At 41.3% G+C, this 20,932-nt stretch overlaps 1 protein-coding gene across 5 annotated transcripts in view; it reads right to left on the bottom strand.

Moving 5' to 3' along the window:
• Positions 1 to 20,932, bottom strand: part of TMTC2 (transmembrane O-mannosyltransferase targeting cadherins 2) — a 272,678-nt gene that overhangs the window by 16,070 nt on the left and 235,676 nt on the right. For all 5 annotated transcript variants that reach the window (XM_053257837.1, XM_053257838.1, XM_053257841.1 and 2 more), the window contains 2 exons: positions 8,874 to 8,988; positions 6,068 to 6,131 (listed from right to left, as the gene is read on the bottom strand). In XM_053257837.1, the coding sequence (XP_053113812.1) occupies positions 6,068 to 6,131; positions 8,874 to 8,988 (179 nt within the window). The remainder of the gene's footprint in view (positions 1 to 6,067; positions 6,132 to 8,873; positions 8,989 to 20,932) is intronic.

The raw sequence follows: 20,932 nt of genomic DNA, 5'->3' as shown, positions 1-20,932 counted from the left end.
TGGCTGAGGTTCTGAGGAAAATTACTCAGAATAGTCCTATTGAAATTAAAAGGACAAGTTAAGAATTTCTAATTGTAGGCCAAATGAACAAAGCTCACAAACAAAGCATTTATTCTGTACTGGTTTTGTAAGATACTGTACATGAGATGCTCTGGGTCATCTTCAGTAGTAAACCTTGCAATTCTTATCTCTTTGTCTAGTTTGAACAAGATCTCTCAGGCTCTTAAGGTGGTAAAATTTTTACTAAACAGGAAGAAATGTTTAAGGATTTATTAAAATACCAATATCCTGCCATTCTGTCCCACAAAGTGAGACCACAAAGTGGTTAACAACAATCATTTTAATAAAAGAATTAAAGAAGTAACAAAAATTGAAACAGAAACAAATCAAAGCCAATGTCAGGAATCAGAAATAAACTGAGAGATGGAGAAGGAGAGGGAGAACAAGAACAATTACAAGTATTTATGTACCAAAGGCATAAAGGAGGATGTTCTTAGAAGCAGAAATATCCACAAAGCAGGGACCAAAGCAGCACCACAGCCTGGATTACATAGCCAAGAAGTCCATCCCATGTACCTACCAACAGCCCTTGGTGGACCTCTCCCAAATAACTAAGTTTACAGGGTCATATGAGAGAAAATTGTCTCTTGGTCCCAAACCATTTATTCATTTATTTTATTTAATAAATTTGTATACCACCGAATACCAAAGTCTCAAAGTAGTTTACAGCATAAAACAAACCAAGAACAAAACAAACCAAGAATTTAACAGTTAAAACATATAAAAACTAGATTAAAATATCCATAAACCCACGACTAACTAAAAAGCTTGGCTGAAGCTTATTTTAGTTGTTTCCTAAAAGCCATCAGGGATGGAGCAGCTCTAATCTCAGCAGGAAATGCATTCCATAGCCCTGGGGCAACTACAGAGAAGGCACACCTTTGAGTTGCCACCAGATGAGCCGGTGGCACTCTCAGACAAACCTCCTCGATTATCTTAATAGGTGGTGGGGTTCATAACAAAGAAGGTGTTCTCTTAAATACCATAGGCCCAAGCCACTAAAGACTTTCAGGGTAATAACCAGCATGTTGAATGTACAAATATGAACACCAAATCTGTCTCTATAATAAGTTCTCAAATTTAAAAAGGAAAGTACCATATATTAGAAAAGAAAGGTTTAGAATATCCTCACAAAAATGCAGTATTGAATGAGCAGCTGTACTGGGCCTGGCCTAAAAAAAAAACCCCCGTAATGAACTGTTCTAACTGGTTAATAAATCCATAGGATTGTTTTCTGAATAAGAATTGAAATACTCCACAAGGGGCAAAATCCTTGCTGGATTCTTTTTAATTGAGTTCAAACAGATAGTTTAATTTCTGAAATGCTAATATACTGCTGTGCATTTTCTGTTTCACGGAACTTCGTTTTTGATGGACAACAAAAGGCACTGACAAGGATGGCTCTGGAGAGAAAATGATGTAGGCAGTTATACCTCTACTGCTTCCCTACTATAGGACTATGACTCATAAGTGAGATATAAAAGGTATATGCCCTACTCAACACACAACTCCTATTCAAGCATTCCTTCATAGGCACTGCATTTTAACACACAATGCATCCCACCAGCCCCAGCGTCTGGCCACGGTTCATAGATTTACTTGAAATGCTTTCAAATATTCATCAAATAAGTTCTACTGTTCAGAGCATGAGGAGAAACTGTATCTGTATTAGAAAACATATGGCGAGGGGAGGGGGGTAAGAAATTATTTTCACAACATACCAAAAGTTAGATTTTATGTCTCTGAATGAACTGAATATCTATTATATGAATAAAATGAATATCTAAAAAGACTGCCTTCTCCCACATAAGCCTGCTGAATCATTAAGAGCTCTCCCAGAGATCCTTCTCTGAGTGCCCCTATATTTGGTGGCCAGGCAAGTGACTCCTTGAGAAGGGGTCTTTGCAGGAGTAGAAACCGAACTATGGAACTCTCTTCTCAAACATGTTTGCATAGTATCTTCCTTGTTATCTTTCAGGCATCAGGTCAAGTCCATCATGTTTTCATGAGCCTTCAAATGACTTTTAACTATTCTGGAAACTTGGTGACCTCTCTTTTATCTTCTGGCTTTGGTTCTAGCTTATAACTTATAACCGAGTTCAAATCCCCATTCAGCCATGATATTAGCTGGGTGACTCTGGGCCAGTCACTTCTCTCTCAGCCTAACCTACTGCACAGTGTTGTTGTGAGAAGAAACTTAAGTATGTTGTACACTGCTCTGGGCTTCTTGGAGGTAGAGCAGGATATAAAATGTAGATAGATAGATAGATAGATAGATAGATAGATAGCTTTGGTATCCTTGTCTTATTGGCTAGTTCTGTGTGCTCTTCTTACTGATTGTTGCAAGTCATCTTTGGACCATTTTGTGAAAGGCATAATTAGGTCACAGCGGAAAGTGTTCTCCAAAGAGAACATTTGGCCAACATTTGGAGTCACGTTGGTGGTAAAAGAGGGGAACGCTGCTGCTGTGAATTTCATCCTCTCAGCCACCCTGAAATTGTCAAAATGTTCATCTTTTTCACCATCCATAACTGGAGTGGCAAAATGGGACGGCCTTAAAAAGACCTTCAATAAATTAATACATAATTGAAAAAAAGTGGAAGCAGCACTGAGTCAGAACATGAAAAAAGATGGGAGAATATCTAGGGAACTATTTAGTTTAAGAAGTAACAAAGTAAATATGTGCAACTTGATAAAAATATAAACAAAATACAGCTTGTAACTGTCTCATATGGACATGTGTGTGCAAATAAGATCTCCTTCCTCCAAGGTTGTCTTTCACAGAACTGTTTGAAACTAATTCTGTACGTTGAGTGTTTCATTTAATTGCATTGGTAAGGGCTGGTATATACCAGACTAGAGAGAAACACTGTTGGCTTTCAATTATTAAGACCAATTGCACAATAGAATATGGCATAACTTATGAAGACATAACATTATGGTTATCATTATTAGGAGGCATTAAATGTGTTTCTGATTAAAAGGTTATAAAGAACAGCACAGTTTGCTGGTAATATTTTCCAGAAAGCTACAAAGAAAGTCAATTTTCAGTGTTGTGTGACTCCATATAAGGCAGAGAGTATTTCTGTTTCATAAGCCTTCCTTTTTTGCAACGTAATTTGCCTGCTTTAACTTGACTTTTGAACAAAGGATTATTGCAACATGCCAAATATACAGTGGCCATTTATTTACAGAACCTCAAGCTGCAAAATACTTTCCGCCTCCCACTGGAGCTATGCAGCAGAAGCTGAATTTGTTTTGCCTAAAGGTGCTGCACTCCCAAGCTCCTCATTTTGGGTGGTTGAGTGCATGTGTGTGTTGTCAGGTTAAGATATTTAATCAAAGCTATTGAAGTGGTCGAGTGGAAACATCTGTATCTGACAAGGTGCTGAAGATATAGGGCTTAGAGGCTGTCAAAAACTGCAGTTTGCAAGTAGGACCGATACGAAACCAGGAGGGTGGTGACTTGTAGGTCATGGCAGCTTCGTACGGAATGCACCAAGGTTGTGGGCTAAAAGCCCTTGATCAGATGCACTTTTATTTGATATTCCAGAGGCCAGACTTCAAAGTGTTCTTGCTTTTTAAGAGCAGATGTGTGGGTAACTTCAGTAGCCTTATTTGATACGAGATTTTTTTTCTAAGTTCAGGGATTTAGAAACAGACTCTCAAGTGTTGTATCTTTATATAAATACTACGCCTTCCAACAAAGAGGCAGGATTTAATTTGAAGCAACACCTTATGGTCATCAGGAGAGAGACAATTTTATTTTTATGTAATAAAACTGACCTAATGGGCACTTTAAAAGCATACAGTATCTTTGCTTCTGAACATAAATGAACAAATACTAGTAGGATATTATCTCAGAGCTGAACACATTCAGAAATACAACCAATTGCAGTAACTGAACTGCTTCAATGAGAAAGCATTTGCTTAATCACAACGTTCATATTTTCTCTTTGAGTTAATATAGTTAACTCTACTGTTAGCACGGATATGGCTAAAAGATACCCATTCCAGGAAGTTCCAGGCATTATGAATGAAATGTCTAGGTTTGCTCTGAAAGGTTTTGGCAGAAACTGGAATGAAATTTTCCCACTCTGCCAAAACACCATATTAGCATATCAGCTGCCTTACACTGAGTCAAGACCACTGGTCTATCTAGCTCAGTATGTATATGGAGCAGCAATGACTCTCTAGGGTTTTAGACAGGGGTCTTTCCCAGTCTTATCTGCAGATGACAGGGATTGAACCTGGGACCTTCTGCATGCAAAGAATGTGCGCGCTCTCTCTCTCACACTCGCTCTCTCTCTCTGCTATGACCCTTCCAGGCAGAATCTATCTGTTTCAATAGAACACTGTAAATGGTTTATTTCAGACAGAACTCACTAAGTATAAGGGACCAGCTATAGTACATATGTCAATTTGGTTATCATCTATATATTTAATTCTCTTAAACATACCTGTTGCTAATCCCATGTGTGGCAGCTCTTGCGAGAGTTTGCGAGCAGCTGCCTGGATGGAGATGGGAATGGGATGGGGGAGAAAATAGTGGGGAACAGGAGGTGGCGGCGGGCCAGCCTGGCCGTGAGGAGGAAGAGGAGGCAGTGGCAGGCAGGCCCAGCCTCCGGGAATAGGAGGAGGCAGCGGGCCAATCTGGCTGCCGGGAGGAGGTGGCCGCTGCCTGGAGTGGTGGGCAGGTGGAGGTGGCAGGCCGGCTTTCTGGCCAACCTGCCAGCCAGAAAGCACCGGGGGTGAAAAGGGGTGGAGAAGTGGGCCGGCTGGCCCGCCAGCCAGAAAGCACCGTGGGGAGTGAGAAGGGGGGAGAGAAGTGGGCTGGCCTGCATCTAGAAAGCATGGGGGGCAGACGTGGGTGGTGGGGGGAACAGAAGTGGGCCAGCCGGCCATAAAGCCAGGTGCGCTGGCAGAGGAAAAGGAGAGAAACAGGCAGTGGTGGTGGCTGGGCCGGCTAGAGGCGCAGATGCTCTGTGCCTGGCCCAGCTAGTGTAATATATTACATGCATACAAATTTGTGTTACTGGTGAAGCTTGGCATGTAGATGCAGGCAAACATGGCTCCCTTTAAAAGTTCTAAAATAATTATGTACTTTTATTTCCTTTCATTTCCTTCCTTAGAAATGAATATTTAAAATATTTCAAAGGAGAATAACATAACAACAATCAAGAGAAATGATTAATACACTTGAAACAAAATGAGGTTATATACACTACTGTTTCTGGGGCAGGGAGAATGGGCACACTAGCACCCTCTGACCCCAGTTAAGGACCAAGTTACAAAGTTGGCCTGGGGGGTGGGGCAGAAGCACCGGGATTGGTAGCAATCCTGGCACTCCACACAAGCAGCCCAGCCCAGGCTGGGCTGCCCTAGCCTAGGTTGGCCTGCTCGTGTGAATAGCCTTTATGTCTGATTATGATGTTGTATGCCACATTCTCCTAGAAACATCTATGAAGAATCTTGAATTCTCAGACTTTCTCAGAGAAACATGACTTCTCAGAGTATTCCAGTGAAGTTTTCTGAAATAAATCTGAGCTTTTTTGCATTAATCTCAAGCAGTCTGTATGAAATATCTGGATAAAAGATGCTTTTGCAATAACAGATCATGCTAAGATTGAATAAAGACTGAATACTCAGTCATCCCCAGTCAAACAAATTAGACAGAAATTAGACAGAGAATTTTTTGTAGAGGAAAAGCTTGTGCCTCCAGTGTTTGTCTTCTTAGGCCCAAATCTATGCCAAGGAACTGTTATCTAAAACATACACATAGGAAAACCACACGTTTCTAAACTCTATTTCAAGGTATGACTGTCACAATAATTGGTTTGACAAATGTTAAAGCTTCATCAGAATGTTAATCATGAATAAATTACCTCCTTCTCAACACTTGCTCACAAATAAAACACTCTAGAAATTACACTTCAGAGTGCCCGACTCTTGAACTGTTACAAGCACACCAAGACCAAGTTGTATAACCAATTAAGAGAGCACTTACATTAGGTCTCAGCTCAGCCGCCATTTTGTAATATTTCTCAGCTGCTTCATTAAGGCTAGCTTGTCTATTGGAATAGAGAAAAGAAGAAATTATAGTTGAATTCAAACTGGACCTGCTTTAACCATAACTGATAACAAATGAATAAAATAAAATAAAATAAAAAACCAGTCAATAACACCTGTTTGTGCAAACAAGAAATAATAGTAATATAATATAATATATATAACATAACATTAGACCATCTGTTCTGTTTGCACACAAACCTGCTCGAGTACTGAGATAATCTTCTGAAGCCCTTCTTTTGTGAGCTTCTTTTTGTGAGATAAGGTGTCTGGCAACTAGGGAATGTCTTAAGTGGTGTCACCCTGCCTGTGAAACTTGTCTGCCCACAAAGGCACACTGTGACAAGCATTTTGTCTTCTCAGCTCCAGGCAAAGATCTATACAGGTGGCCCTCATTATTTGTGAGGGCGAGAATACAGAAACCAAGAATAATGAAACCTTGAGTCAACAGGAATTGGGTAAGGTCCCTAACCAAATAAAAAAGGGTCAAAAAAGCAAGTGGGGCAGAAATAAGGAAAGAAAAGGACAGCACCTTATTCTCCAAGGTCTCCAGCGATGCCCTCCAAACCCCCCAAATAGTCAAATATTTACCCTTTTTTTTAAAGAGTCACAAAACAGCTCTCTGCTGAAAAATGGTGGCCAGAAATGACAGAAGTAATCTGGCTTCAGATTACTTCATAATTTCAGCCACCTAAAATTGTAGATAGGCAAATTTCACCTATTTTAATACCCGCAGATAATGAAACTTTTGCTAAGCTGGGACCCCCCTGGCTTGCATTTGAATGGGAGACTACATGTGTCAGCACTGAAAATATTCCCCTTAGAGGATGGGGCTGCTCTGGGATGAGCATCTGCATGCTTGCATGCAGAAAGTTCTAAGTTCTCTCCCTAGCATCTCCAGGATAAGGCTGAGATCCTGCCTGCAACCTTGGAGAAGCTGCTGCCAGTCTGTGTAGACAATACCAAGCTAGATGGACCAATGGTCTGATTCAGAATATGTCCCTACATTCCTATCACAATGCTAGATAGCTGATTGGATTTTACTATGGCAACCATGCTATTCAGTATAATGCGAGCAGTTAAGAATCACCCATGCCACTATGGGGCTCTAACACCCCGCACCTGCGACTGAGCAAGGGTAAGTTGTGCCAGAACCGTCCTTTTGCGGAGCACCATGGCCGTGAGTGTTATTATTATTATTTATTATTTCTTGTTTACACAGTCAGACAGGTGTTATTGACTGGTTTGTTTTATCCAGACATTTATTAAAGTTACGTCTCACCATATTGTTGATGGGAGAGGCACTCTTTGTCTGGCTCCTCTGGTGAGACCTGTCCAGTATGGTTGGACCTCTGGCATAGCTCTCACCTTCATCAGAGCACACAAGCCCCACAACCATGCCAAGGTAGTGCCTCACTGGGGGATTTATTAATTATTATTATTATTACATTTATATCCCGCTCTTCCTCCAAGGAGCCCAGAGCGGTGTACTACATACTTGAGTTTTGTCTTTCACAACAACCCTGTGAAGTAGGTTAGGCTGAGAGAGAAGTGACTGGCCCAGAGTCACCCAGCTAGTTTCATGGCTGAATGGGGATTTGAACTCGGGTCTCCCTGGTCCTAGTCCAGCACTCTAACCACTACACCACGCTGGCTCTCTGTTAGACCCCTGTTGTGGTGTGGGTAGTCCTGAACCACACTGCAGAGTATGTCAGTCTATGTGCTGATATCACTGAGGGCAAATAAAGCTAATTCAAGAAGCCTTATCTTAACTCTAAATAGGCATATAACTTCTTTTTTATGCAAATTACTAAAAACTTGTCCAAGGGAGGGGAGTTATTTTGCTGCTGAGAAACATTCCTACTTTGGCTTAGTCCTTGTTTTCACATGTTTGAAAACATCAAGTAAATATGCAACCATCTATTGAAATTGGCTAGGCATATTTATCATATTTTCAGGTATGTAATATTTATTCAAACAGTTCAGAAAAGATGTGGTCAACACACATTGGAACTGGGCTCAAGTCTTTATCATTCTTGCTTTCTGAACCTTCTGTGTTTACTATGCTTATGCTTAAATGTTATCAGGCAGGAACACAGGATAGAACTGTGTGATGCTTGCTTGCTGCAGTTCATAATACCCTCAAGCTTGTCAAGTGAGAGATTCAGATTCAACGGAGTTCTCAAATAACAGGAAGACAGATTAAACATTAGAGAACACTTTTTAACTATAAAAGCAGTTCAGCATTGGAATGAACTGCTTATAGATTTTGTTGAATCTCCATGCTTTGAGGGTTTGAATAAAAAAAGGTGGTAAGCGCATCTGTCTGTTGAGGATTCTGCACAGTAGTAAGATAATAAAAGGCATATAATCAAAATGTATGAAAGATACGAAGACTGAGAGAAGTGGGATCTGACCTTTGCTTTATGTGGGGGTTATCAGTGTACAAGATCTTCTGTGGGCTGAAAGATACCTAATTTTAATCATGAAGCACTAGCATTGTGAGACTGTAATGAGTTTTGAGCTAATTAGAGAGAATAAAAAAAGGGAAAGCCTTTTCAAATGAAGAGAATCAATTGACGATTACCTTGGAAGAATGAATTACATAGTATCATTTGGTCAAAACAAATATTTTAGTAAAGCAGTGTGTGATCTTGTGTACAGTAATAAAAGTAGGAAAAATATATAACAAAAAGGAAGGGTTTTTCTTCTTGATAAAGTAATAGAAAAAAGCAGTAACCAACCTGAGCATGTGAGCTGCATTGAAGACAACATCAAATTCTGTGTTATCCAACTCAGCTGCTTTCTTTGCCATTTCTGCGGCTTCTATCAGGCGAGATTCTTCTAGGAGAAACTGTCCTGAAAAAGAGGACTGATATGAGATCCAAAGAGATCAAACGACTCCTCTTCTTTTTTGTGTGATATAGTAATATATCCATTGTTTATTATGGTTCCTTTTTGATGGGTTGTAAGAACAGGGGGAGACCACTGGACTAATTTGGGACTTTTGTTATTGTTATTCTATTTTGCATATGTTTTTATAAACAAACAATAACCTTTGTTATAGTTAAAGAAACACATAAGCCATATTTCCCAAATTAAATCTGGAGCAAAGTCGGAAAAAGTTCTTTTTTTCGAAAGAGTGCTGAAACACAATGGATTACATCCAAAGTGTAAGGAAGTTTCCCTTCCCTTTCCCCTCCATGGCAGACCTCAGCACATTCCGAAAAGCTGCTCCTGAGAGGTGGGAGGGTAAAAAAAATCCACTTTTTGTGTCTGGTTTTTTGGTCAACTTTGAACTCACAGTAAAGCCTTGCAGTAAACTCGAGGTGAAGCCTGCTGTGTGAAAAATGCCCTAGGAAACTGGTGGAGACATCTTAGCGCCGCTTGCAGAAACTGACTCTGCCTTTTGTTGGGGATTCCCCTTTCCCCTGCAATCCCAATGCCAAATCCTACATAATTCCAGAGGGCCCCACAACTCTCAGGAGCAGCTTTTGGGGGCTCTGGGGACAGCAGTGGAGCAAAGGGGAAGAAAAGTCTGTTTCCACAAACTTCCTTGTGCTTGTGACACTTTGGATGCAACCCATTATGTTTTGTACCTGAAAGTTATCATACTAATCTCAGCTGAACTATTATAGAATAATACAGCAAACACTTATACTTGTGTTCTGCCTTTTTCTGCAAGGGGGTCAGGGGGACATCCATAAAGTTATCCCAGTTTATCCTAATCAAAATCATGGGTTAAGATAATAACTTGCTATCTTAAGTTCATACAGTGAACTTTATAGCCAAATAGGGATCTGAATCAATGTCTCCCTGATCAAGTCTTATGCTCTGTCAGAGCTAGGGCGGTGCAGCATCAAGTCTGGAATTCTAGGAATTCTGGAATGGCCTGATATGGGCTGTCCCACAAGGTATTGGAGATAATCTGGATCCTAAATAGGAAGGCCTATTTTGGTCCTGAATTATCTGATGTTTAGGGAATAGATTATCAGTGGCTCGTGTGGAGAGACTTATTAGATCACTTCCCCTGAGATTCTCGGATGCAGCATCACTTTTCTTCCATGATTCTTTGTGAGTACAATTTCCAGGTTACTTTAAAAACATTAATTTTAAAACATTGGATGGTTGGATGCACTAGTAATTAAATACAGAATCTGGTCATCCTTACCTAATTGTGTGCCAACCTTCAGAGTTCCCTTTCTTAGCTGTTTTTTCCTCTCTCTCTCTCTCTCTCTCTCTCTCTCTCTCTCTCTCTCTCGGCATTAAAAGACAATTCTCTATAGACTTCTATGGGGATTTTTGTCAATAAAATAATCTGATTCCTAATTGGATACTGGAATTCTGAAGGGTCCAAAGGACTCAGAACCAACATTTGTGATTCCAGATTGGATCAGATCCAGAATTTGTTATCGTGCACAGCCCTAGTTGGAGTTCCTGCAAAACAATGCCCTCAACACCTGTAGAATTTCTTTATCTTAATGATTAGGATAAAATTGGATAGCGTGAAGACTTCCTCGGAGAAAACGGCAGAATACACGGGTACATACATGCCATATTATTCTATAATAGTTAAGTTGAGATTAGTATGGCAACTTTCAGGAAAACACAATGGGTTGCAGACAAAGTGCCACAAGCACAAGAAAAATTGTGGAAACAGACTTTTCTTCCCTCCTCTCTTTTTCTCCTTTCCTCCCCTCCTCTCCTTTGCAATCGTCAGTGTACAGAAGCACTGAATAGTCAGTGGCATCAAAATACATTGGAGGTTGAAGGAGAATCAAGGGTCACTCTCCCCGTTTCTGCCTCCAGAAACAAATTATCTGCCACAGCCACCAAGACAATTTCAGACCCATAAATAAGACTACTTCTACTGAAATTAAAGAAATTCACTTTCCCCAGAAATGCCTGAAGCAATGAGATGAACACCTCTACTGAATCATGTTACAAATAAATAAGTTGGAAACCACCTGATAATAGCTTAAAGAAGCTGGACCTAGGATACTTCCACTGCCTCTTTAGAAACATGCCCTCATGCACTGAAGCATTTGTACTCCAATTAAGGAAATAAAACAGGTTACACTTGTATGAGATAATACATAAGGAAGGACAAAAATCAAACCTATAATAGCCTCTACAAGCAATATCAGCTCATAGTGACAGCAAGTACTCTAAAACAGGATGACAAGGAACTAAGGAAATTCTGGTTTAGGATTAACTTTATCATTTGCATCATAACTATCGATGAAGAACCCTACAAAGTGCATCAAACTGAACAAGTGGATGAATGACAGCTAGAGGAACAGCTGTGGTGTCAAGACAACTATGTTTTTAGGCAGTAGTAGCAAAGCTCCTACCAAAAAGCCCTTCTCTTGTTGCCTCTTGTATTTGGCAAAATCCAAGTCTGGATTCTTCCCTAAATTACACATTAAATTTGATGCATCTGGCCTCAACAACCAACACCTCCAGTCTGAATAATATACAAATGTTTTCTGCAAGCTGAAGTCAACACAAATCTGGAAACTTCTTTGGGGGTGGGGGTGGAGAAAAGATCTAAGATCAACCACTTTGTGATTGATAAACATCACAGCAACTCTACACAGACAGAGATCACAGCAACTTTAGCCCTCCTGCAGATGTTGGACTACAACTCCCATAATAGTTGACTACTGGCCACTGTAGCTAGGAAAGATAGGAAGTGTAGTCCAAAACCAGCTGGAGAGCCCAGGTTGTGTAGTTCTGCTCAACATGGACACAACCTGAAAGTATTATTGCAGAAAAATGAAAAATGTTTTAATTTTAAATAGTTATTTTTAAAAAGTTACAAACCAAGATAACAGACCTGTTAGCTCAAACAAAAATACCAGTATGTCATTGACAGGGATGTCAGTGAAAAGGATTTTGCATCCTGTTTCGAGCTGGAAATGAAATGCAGGTGGCTGAAACATTCCTTTGAAACAACGGGTCAGATAAGTTGTTTCAACAGAACAAACCCAAAATATTTCGAGTGTTTTGGCCATAGGGAACAATGGGGAAACTCGAAACACCCCATTGTTCCCCATGGGTAGCTCCTAGGGGCACCAAAGTGGATTGGGTGGTAGGGCAGTTGGGTGCTACCTACCACCCAACTCACAAAAGAAATGGGCAGACAGGTGATTTTAAATAATTTTTTAACCTTTCCCCAACCCCCGCATAGGATCCACAAAGTGCACACAAAAGTTTTGCATTGCAACTTACAATGTATTTTGCAACCCTGCCTTGAAAAACACTGCAGAAGCACACAATAAAGGAGACTCTGTCCCAACACAGAATGCACATTTCAACCACCGTCCAAAAATGTCCAAAAAATAATCACTGGCCAGAATCCACTGACAGGCACAGTACCTGCACTGTAGTAACATCACTTGTACAAGTTGCTGTCTCTCCCACACACAATTATGACTCCTTACTTCCTAGCATTTTAACAGCTGCCACATCAGCACCCTTAGCAGCAAGCATAGCCATAAGCTCAACTATATCAACTGCAGCCACATTTTGACTGAGCACACTTTGCAATGCAGATTGCAGAGCAGACTAGAGCAGCGAGTGAAGCACAAGTTAGTCTCAAGGCCAGACATGGAGCTCATCACAGCAGCCACCAAGAAATATCACACACACAGCTGCCACTGTCCATTTCCCACCACAACAATATCTCACAATCAAAACAAACCACAACTCAAGGAAGGCAAGCACCCAAGTTCTGCTTTTGTCAATCTGAGATCCAGAAAAACCAGATAGTTAAAGCAGCAATAGCACAGCATATTATAATCAGTGCTGAGAAAAGTAAGCCACAAAACCAAACCTTCCTTAATTCCTTCCTCTTCCTGATGTATCCTCTAGAAGGACAATCTCTGCCTTCCAGTCCCTTTGAATATATTTTGAAATTCCCTCCTTTTGTGCTCCCCCCTCCCCACAGCAAATGGGGGCACAACTGCCCATGACAACACTTGATTTGTATGATTACAAGCCAGCCAAGAAGCAAGGAAATTGCAAGCCAATTAGTAGTCAGTTCCAGAAAAACCAATTACCAAGGGAAAAACAGGCCTCCAAAATGGCAGTCAGAATGTTGAAACTTTTTGCTCAAAATGTGGTTGTTCTTCTCCAAGCTTGAAACAGGCTTTTACAGTAATATAATGGATGTGCTGTTTCGAGCATGCAATACTTTCAAGTCGAAACATTTCGCACATCCCTAAACATTGATATGTCAGACAGCCAATTATTATTCCCAATAATTATCGTTCTTTTGAAGTCTTGCACTTTAAAGTATGCTTGAAAAACAGGAAATTTTTTAAAAAAATTGCCCAAAATGCCAAAAATACTTTCAGCACTCCAGGATTTCTATTATATAGTTCTACTTACAACAGTAGACTGATATGTATTGTGATTTATTAACTGCATGCTATATTAACCAGACTGAACTAAGAACAAAAATTAAAAACATTAACCAACAAAAACTCTGCAGGTTAAGCTACAGAGAACAGCACGCTACATGATCAGTTGTAAATTACTTCAAGTGAGTGCATAATTACAGTAATTTAATGTGAATAATCAATTTTATTATAACATAGAATCATTAAGTGATTTACAATTATTAGGAAAATGTATTATTCAAAGGAAATTACCTTCAAGTCTCAGTGGTTATTAATAAAAAGAGTGCTATTTAACAGAACATCTTTGTTGTTTCCTTCTATTATAATACAAATGAAGTAGTTTTTATCAGTCAGTGCGATTGTTGAATCCCACCATATTTTTCATCCTTATTCTACCTCACATTTAAATATCACATGAACACACAATTCTTTGTTCAACTGCAGAAAGATAGTTTGCACTCTAGACAAAACAACTCAATTTACTCAGCGGGCTAGTTCAAATGCCACTTGTTGCAAAGATGAAACCAGAGTTCTTCAAATAAACCATGTTGTGCACCTGGGATTTGGGTTCAGATTGTAATTTATCTCAAGAGCTCTGCTTAAAATAAACCAGGATGGGTTGGTTCAGAGGGCATGAACGATCCTGGCTTGTTGCTAGCCACAACCAGAGGGAGAATATTTGTGATATGTGAAGGGGAGCAAGAATGCATAGGAACGTAGGAAGCTGCCTTATACAGAGTCAAACCATTGGTCCATCTAGCTCAGTATTGCTCACACTGACTGAAGCAGTTCTCAGGTTTTAGGAAAAGGTATTTCTTAGCCAGTAGCGGCTGGTGAGGGCACCAGTTCGGGGGCGACGAGAGGCACCTTTACGAGTAAAAGAATTGGTGCTTATCTCCACCCTCAGAGAAGCAGTGTGCTGCCCAGCACCCCCTGCGGTAGGAGATCGCCTCCGCCACACAACTGGCTTCCACGGAGCTGATCCCCCACCTGCTGCCAGGTGAGTAGTGGAGGTTCTCCCCTGCCTCAGGGGGTGCTGGGTGGATTGCTGCTTCTCCAAGCAGCATTCAGGTGCAGCGAGAGTGGAGGTAAGGACCTATTCTTTTACTCTTAAAGGTGCCTCTCGCCGCCCCTCCACTGGTGCCCTCACTGGCCGTGACTGCTCTCAGCCCTACCTGGAAATGCCAGGGACTGAACTTGGGGCCTTCTGCATGCAAAGCAGATGCTTTCTTACTGAGCTATTGACCCATCCCATGCATTTTGGATGCCAAGTTTTAATCTAGTCTCTGTGTGACAATTGAACTGGCTTAATTTCATGTTTCCGAAAAAATAAGAAAAGCTTACCGAAGGAGTAAACCTGGTAAGAAGAAAATATTTCTCATTCACATTAGCCTGTGCATATTTTTTTAATTGTCTGCCTCATATCTTCATCTTTTAATGAATCCATGGCTGGGTGTATTATATCTTGCATATTATTTCTATATTATGGTAATATTTTTCACTTTGAAGATAGTCTATTTATTTGTTGATGAACTCCTGCAAATCTGCTAAGGAACCTCAGAGAGTTCCAGAGGATTCTGTGTGACACATTATTTCACAGAGGACACAGTTTAATGTGACTAACCAAGAAAAAAATCAGCAACCAAAGGCACTTGTAGATTTTTCTCATATTTGGATGACTATCTCTGAGTTAAAGAAGTTCTATATATGTATCATAATTAACCACGCACTTGGGCCACTAAGCTAGATGATTTTTCTGCTGAAAATTCTACTTTAGTTTGTAAACATTACCCACAGCAAAACTACCAGATAGGCTCAAAGAACCCTAAGGTGAGCTATCAATCTATTATTATTATTATTATTATTATTAATTATTATTACTACTACTACTACTACTACGACTACTATATTTATATCCCGCTCTACCTCCAAGGAGCCCAGAGTGGTGTACTACATACATACTTAAGTTTTTCTTTCACAACAACCTTGTGAAGTAGGTTAGGCTGAGAGAGAGAAGTGACTGGCCCAGAGTCACCCAGCTAGTATCATGGCTGAATGGGGATTTGAACTCTGGTCTCCCTGGTCCTAGTCCAGCACTCTAACCACTACACCACACTGGCTCAATTTAAGTGTTGACAGTCTGTTGTGAGATTGCTACATGTACTATCTGAACACCTACATGTACTATCTGAACACCTAAAGGATCCCTTTATGTTATTGGTACAGGGAACTGTATGGATAGAGTTGGAAATGGGAGACCAAGAACTAGAGGGATGAAAGCATGGTGGGGAGTAAAATATGCACTCAAGATATTGAAGAGTAATTTCTCAGTCACCTTCTTTAACATGAAAGAACCATAGAGAAGGGGCAGGTGGGGGCATGAAATATACCTGCTGCATGGAAAAAAAGAGCAGATACATAGATATGCTGGCAAAATATGTGAACTGAGCTGCCAATTATTATATGAACTCCCTTAATATAAAAAGATATATCCATAATTTAATTGTATAAAATAATTACTGTGCACCCAAACTATAAAAATATAAAAAAGCACCTTCAAATTCCAAATCAAATGAAGGTCTAACTGCTGATCGATTCTTTGACAAATAGTGCATCAGTCAGTAAGTAAATAAGTATACATGTCCTTATATACAGTGGTAGGCGTTGCATACCTTATAGGGATGTGCACAAATTGATATTTGTGCACAGATTCAGCCAAACTGGTTCGTGGAGCTGTCGAACTGATTCAACTGCTGGAGGGCAGTGTCAGGGAGGGCGGCGAGTGGCACCATTAAAAGTGAGGATAACAGGTCCTTACCTGCTCCTCTGCTGCTCCATGCAGCTTTCTGCTGTGGCGATGCACCTGCCAGCAGCCAGCAGCCCCCGCATGGTGGCACAGTGGCATGCACATGGTGCACATGGCCTACTTGCCAAATCCATGAATGTGCCACTGCTATGCCACACAAGGGCTGCTGGGGGGAAGATGCATGGAGTAGTGGCGGAGCAAGTAAGGACCTGCTGTCCTCATATTTAAAGGTGCCACTTGTCTCTGTTGCCCCCCGGTCGGCACTAGGGATGTGAACGGAACCAGGCGGGGGTGGTTCGATGGGTGTGTGTGTGTGCTGCTTTTAGAGTTGGGTAGGGTGCACTTACCCCTCCCTTCACTCTTCCCCTGCTGGCGCTAATTTTTTCTAAAATCCATTGGGGTGGCAACGTACCCCCCGCCACCCTGTTGCCCCAGTTTACCAGATACAACTGGAAGTATCCTACGTGCCCAACACATGCAGGTGCGTCTGATACTTCCCATTGTATCTGGGAGGGAGGTACACTGCCGCCCCGATGGACCTTAGAAAAAAGAAGCACTGGTGGGGGAAGTGCAGAGGGAGGAGTAAGTGCACTCTCCCCCACTCTTAAAGCAGCACCCCCCCGCCATTGAACTAGCGGAACCAGCTGCCATTCAAACTGGTTCAGAGGCCCATAAAGTGCCTCTGTATTGGTTCCATGCACACCCCTACCCGGCACCGCCTTCCAGCAGTTGAATCAGTTCGGCAGCCCCACAAACTGGTTTAGCTTCAAATCTGTGCACGAATCTCGATTCGTGCACATCCCTAATACCTTGCTGTGTACCATTATTTAACCTGGTTTTATCCCTAGGTTTAGCTGTCATAATCTGGAGTGCAAAACTAAAATAACAGCTTTTGAAAATATGCACTATATCTACAAGTCATTTTGATGTCCATACAAAGCTACTGTGATAGAAAGGAAATGTACAAGAAAGAATACAGGAATGTATGTTTCTGAGCGACAGAACTCTGAAATACCCTTGAAATAAAATGCATGACGTGAACAGGGCTGCTGAGTTTCCAGCCACAAATGGAGCTATCTATCCCTTCTGGCTCCTCACTGCACTGTACTATTTCTAGGGATATTGCCACTAGTGTTATTACCTCTTGGCATGCCAAGATATTACTCTTTGAGATTTACATTAGTAATATAGATGTATTTCCCTGTGGTTTAGCATGGATATATAAGGGTTATAAAGTGTACAAATGACAAGTTGCTAAAGCAAATTCATGAGGAGTGGAGAGGAAATATCTTCAGTGTCATCCTGAGAAATGGTTTTGCTAATGGTAATTGCTTTGGAGTCAAACTATTGATACTGCTTGGTAGGTAGTTTAGAATAAGAACAGCAAAAAGGATGATGAAAGTTTGGTTAAGAGTTGATTAATCAAGGAATGTGATTAAAAATATGCAACAAATTGCTTAAAGGGATTGCAAGCAGAAAGTACGCAAGGTCTCTGCTAACCAAACCTAAGTGCTGCTTATTCCCCTTATTCTTCTCATTCTGCCTGCTGCCTTCACCACTACTGATTTATCCTGCTATGCACTGTCCTCTCCTCATTCTCAAAGTCTTTGCCTTTCACCTGCTCTGTCCGTGTCCATTTTTTTTTGCTGGGGGGGGTGAGGGCTCTTTATTCCATTCTCTGTAGGAATGGAAGCTCAATTCTTGGCAAGACACTCTATGTTTAGTTTCTGGGCACTTGTATTTGAACTCACATATTCATCCATCACCAGTAACACACTGAGCCCATTCTCACGACCATCTCACGACCAGCCCTACCCGGGTAGGACAGAGCTAGCCCAGGTAGCTGCCACTCTACCCCCGGGTAGCCCTGATCAACTACCTAATCCTGAAGTGAGGTAGGAGGACAAGTGAGGCCTTCCTACCTACCTCACCAATTGTGTGTGGCTCCACGCTGCTGGCAAACATCCTCATGATAGAGCCAGCAGGGAGGAGCAGCCAGGCAGTGCAGAACTTTCCCAGTGCATCCACCTTCATGCACAGTGCATTTTGGGATATTGGAGGACTCCCAGCTCCCAATTGCAGCTCTGAAGAATGAAGTGGGGCCCAATAGAGGCTTGGATCATGTGGGGGGAAGCAGGTAAGTTTCTGCCTCCCCTGCAGCCCATCCTCATTGACTGTGTGAAAGGGCTCACTGTTTCTCCCATCAACAATCTTTTATGTTCTACATATCTGATATTTCATTATGGGATGTTTCATCATCATCTCAAACCAGCTACAGAAAAGATCCAGTTCCTTCATCTTTCCATCTAGACGTCCATTACAGTCCAATGAAAAGTCATCTGTGATAACTTGTGCAATGTCTTGTTAGCTTATTAGGTGTTTTATACTAATTTCACTTGTGCAACGTGCCTGCTATTAATTTTCTTACACCAGCTGGAACCAGAAGGTGAAGTTAGCAAACTATACAAAAATGCACGCTATAGTGACTTCTGTTTTCCCTCACCTATCAAGTTTACTCCATCTTTTTACATTTTCCCAACTGTTTCATAACTTTTCTATCAAAAGCTCATACAATTTTCCAGAAAGCTCATACAATTTTAGAGTTAGAAGGGACCTTAGAGGCTCCACGCAGTGTAGACTCCACTCAGGGTAGGAATCTGCTACAGCACCTGCAAAAAATGGCCATCCAGCTTCTGTTTGAAAACCTTTAGTTTTCAGATAGAGTGTTCCACGGTCAAACAGCTCTTACAGTTAGGAAATTCCTCTTAATGTCAAGCTTGAATCTCCTTTCTTGCTATTTCCTACTTATTCTAATCCTGTCCTTAGGAGCTGAATATGATTAAGAAGCCTCTCTGAATGCTTAGGACCAACATAATCTAAACATTTTTTCTATATCAAAAATAAAAATGTACCCCATCCCTTGCATTATTTGGGCCATAAACTAATTTTAAAAAGAGAGACTTGTAAATCAGCAAAAACTTATTTTAGTGTGGAAACTCATTCCCTTGCATAGATTGTCATGACCATGTGCATAAGGGATTATAGCAGGGTGTGTGCCCTTCACATTATGGTCTTATAGCTATGATTTTAGCACCTATTCAGGGATCTCCACATACAGTTGGCTGGCTGACATATGTTTTACCCCACTGCCTGCTGACCGTTGGCAAAGAGTACAAAGACCTGAACCCGTGGTATCTCCCACCAGCTGCTGCAAGTTCCTTGCTTAGGAATAGTGGCTTCCTCCATTCCCCTATACATTATCAATAGGAAGCTGCAGTAACGGCTAGAGTGCCGGACTAGGACCGGGGAGACCCACGTTCAAATCCGCATTCAGCCATGATACTTGCTGGGTGACTCTGGGCCAGTCACTTCTCTCTCAGCCTAACCTACTTCACAGGGTTGTTGTGAGGAAAAACTTAAGTATGTAGTACAGGACCTCTGAAAAGTATACAGTGTACTGTGCTTGATTGGCCAGCAAACTCGCCTGACCTGACCCCAGAGAGAATCTATGGGGCATTGCCAAGAGAAGGATGAGAGACATGAGACCAAACAATGCAGAAGAGCTGAAGGCCGCTAATGAAGCATCCTGGTCTTCCATAATACCTCATCAGTGCCACAGGCTGATAGCATCCATGCCACGCCGCATTGAGGCAGTAATTGCTGCAAAAGGGGCCCAAACCAAGTACTGAATACATATGCATGCTTATACTTTTCAGAGGTCCGATATTGTTCTTTTCTACAATCCTTGTCTTCTTGGTTCCATGTAATATTCTAATTTTCTGGGATTGTGGATTTGGGGTTTTCATGAGCTGTACACCATGCTCATCACAATTATAACAAATTAAGGCTTGACTTATCTCGCTTTGCATGTAATGCGTCTGTCTCATATATCAGTTTCACCTTTTAATTTGCATTACTGAAATTAATGGACTTTTGCACAATATTCTAATTTTCCGAGTCTCACCTGTACACTGCTCTGAGCTCCTTGGAGGAAGAGCGGGATATAAAATGTAAAAAATAAAATATAATAAAAAATAACTAGGCATAAGCATTAGGCTATATGTCTAATGCTATGCTCAAGGAGTCCCACCACTTAATCCAGGCCTGACTTCTTTCTCTCCACACTGGTGGTCACCTCTGCCAAAGCTGACAGTGCAAAACATCTCCTTCCAAGGGTGGAAGGAGACCTCACTGATTTGTGGATTAGGGCCAAACTAGTTACTTGCATTATGGAGAAAGTCTAGACTTATAATTTAAAAATACTTGCAAACAGAATCTTGACAGTCTTGGGCCAGTATTGTGGTAGCAAGCATGACTTGTCCTCTTTGCTAAGCAGGGTTTGCCCTGGTTGCATTTGAATGGGAGACTACATGTGAGCACTGCAAGGTATTTCCCTTAAGGAATGGGGCCACTCTGGGAAGAGTGCCTGCAACGCTTGCATGCAGAAGGTTTCAAGTTCCCTCCCTGACATCTCCAAGATAGGGCTCAGAGAGACTCCTGCCTGCAACTCTGGAGAAGCCACTGCTAATCAGTGTACTCAATATTGTTCTAGATGGACCAATGGTCTGACTTGGTATATGGCAGCTTCCTA

This window comes from Hemicordylus capensis, chromosome 5, assembly GCF_027244095.1.
Source record: "Hemicordylus capensis ecotype Gifberg chromosome 5, rHemCap1.1.pri, whole genome shotgun sequence".
NCBI lineage: Eukaryota > Metazoa > Chordata > Lepidosauria > Squamata > Cordylidae > Hemicordylus > Hemicordylus capensis.
This window is presented reverse-complemented; position numbering and strand designations above follow the sequence as displayed.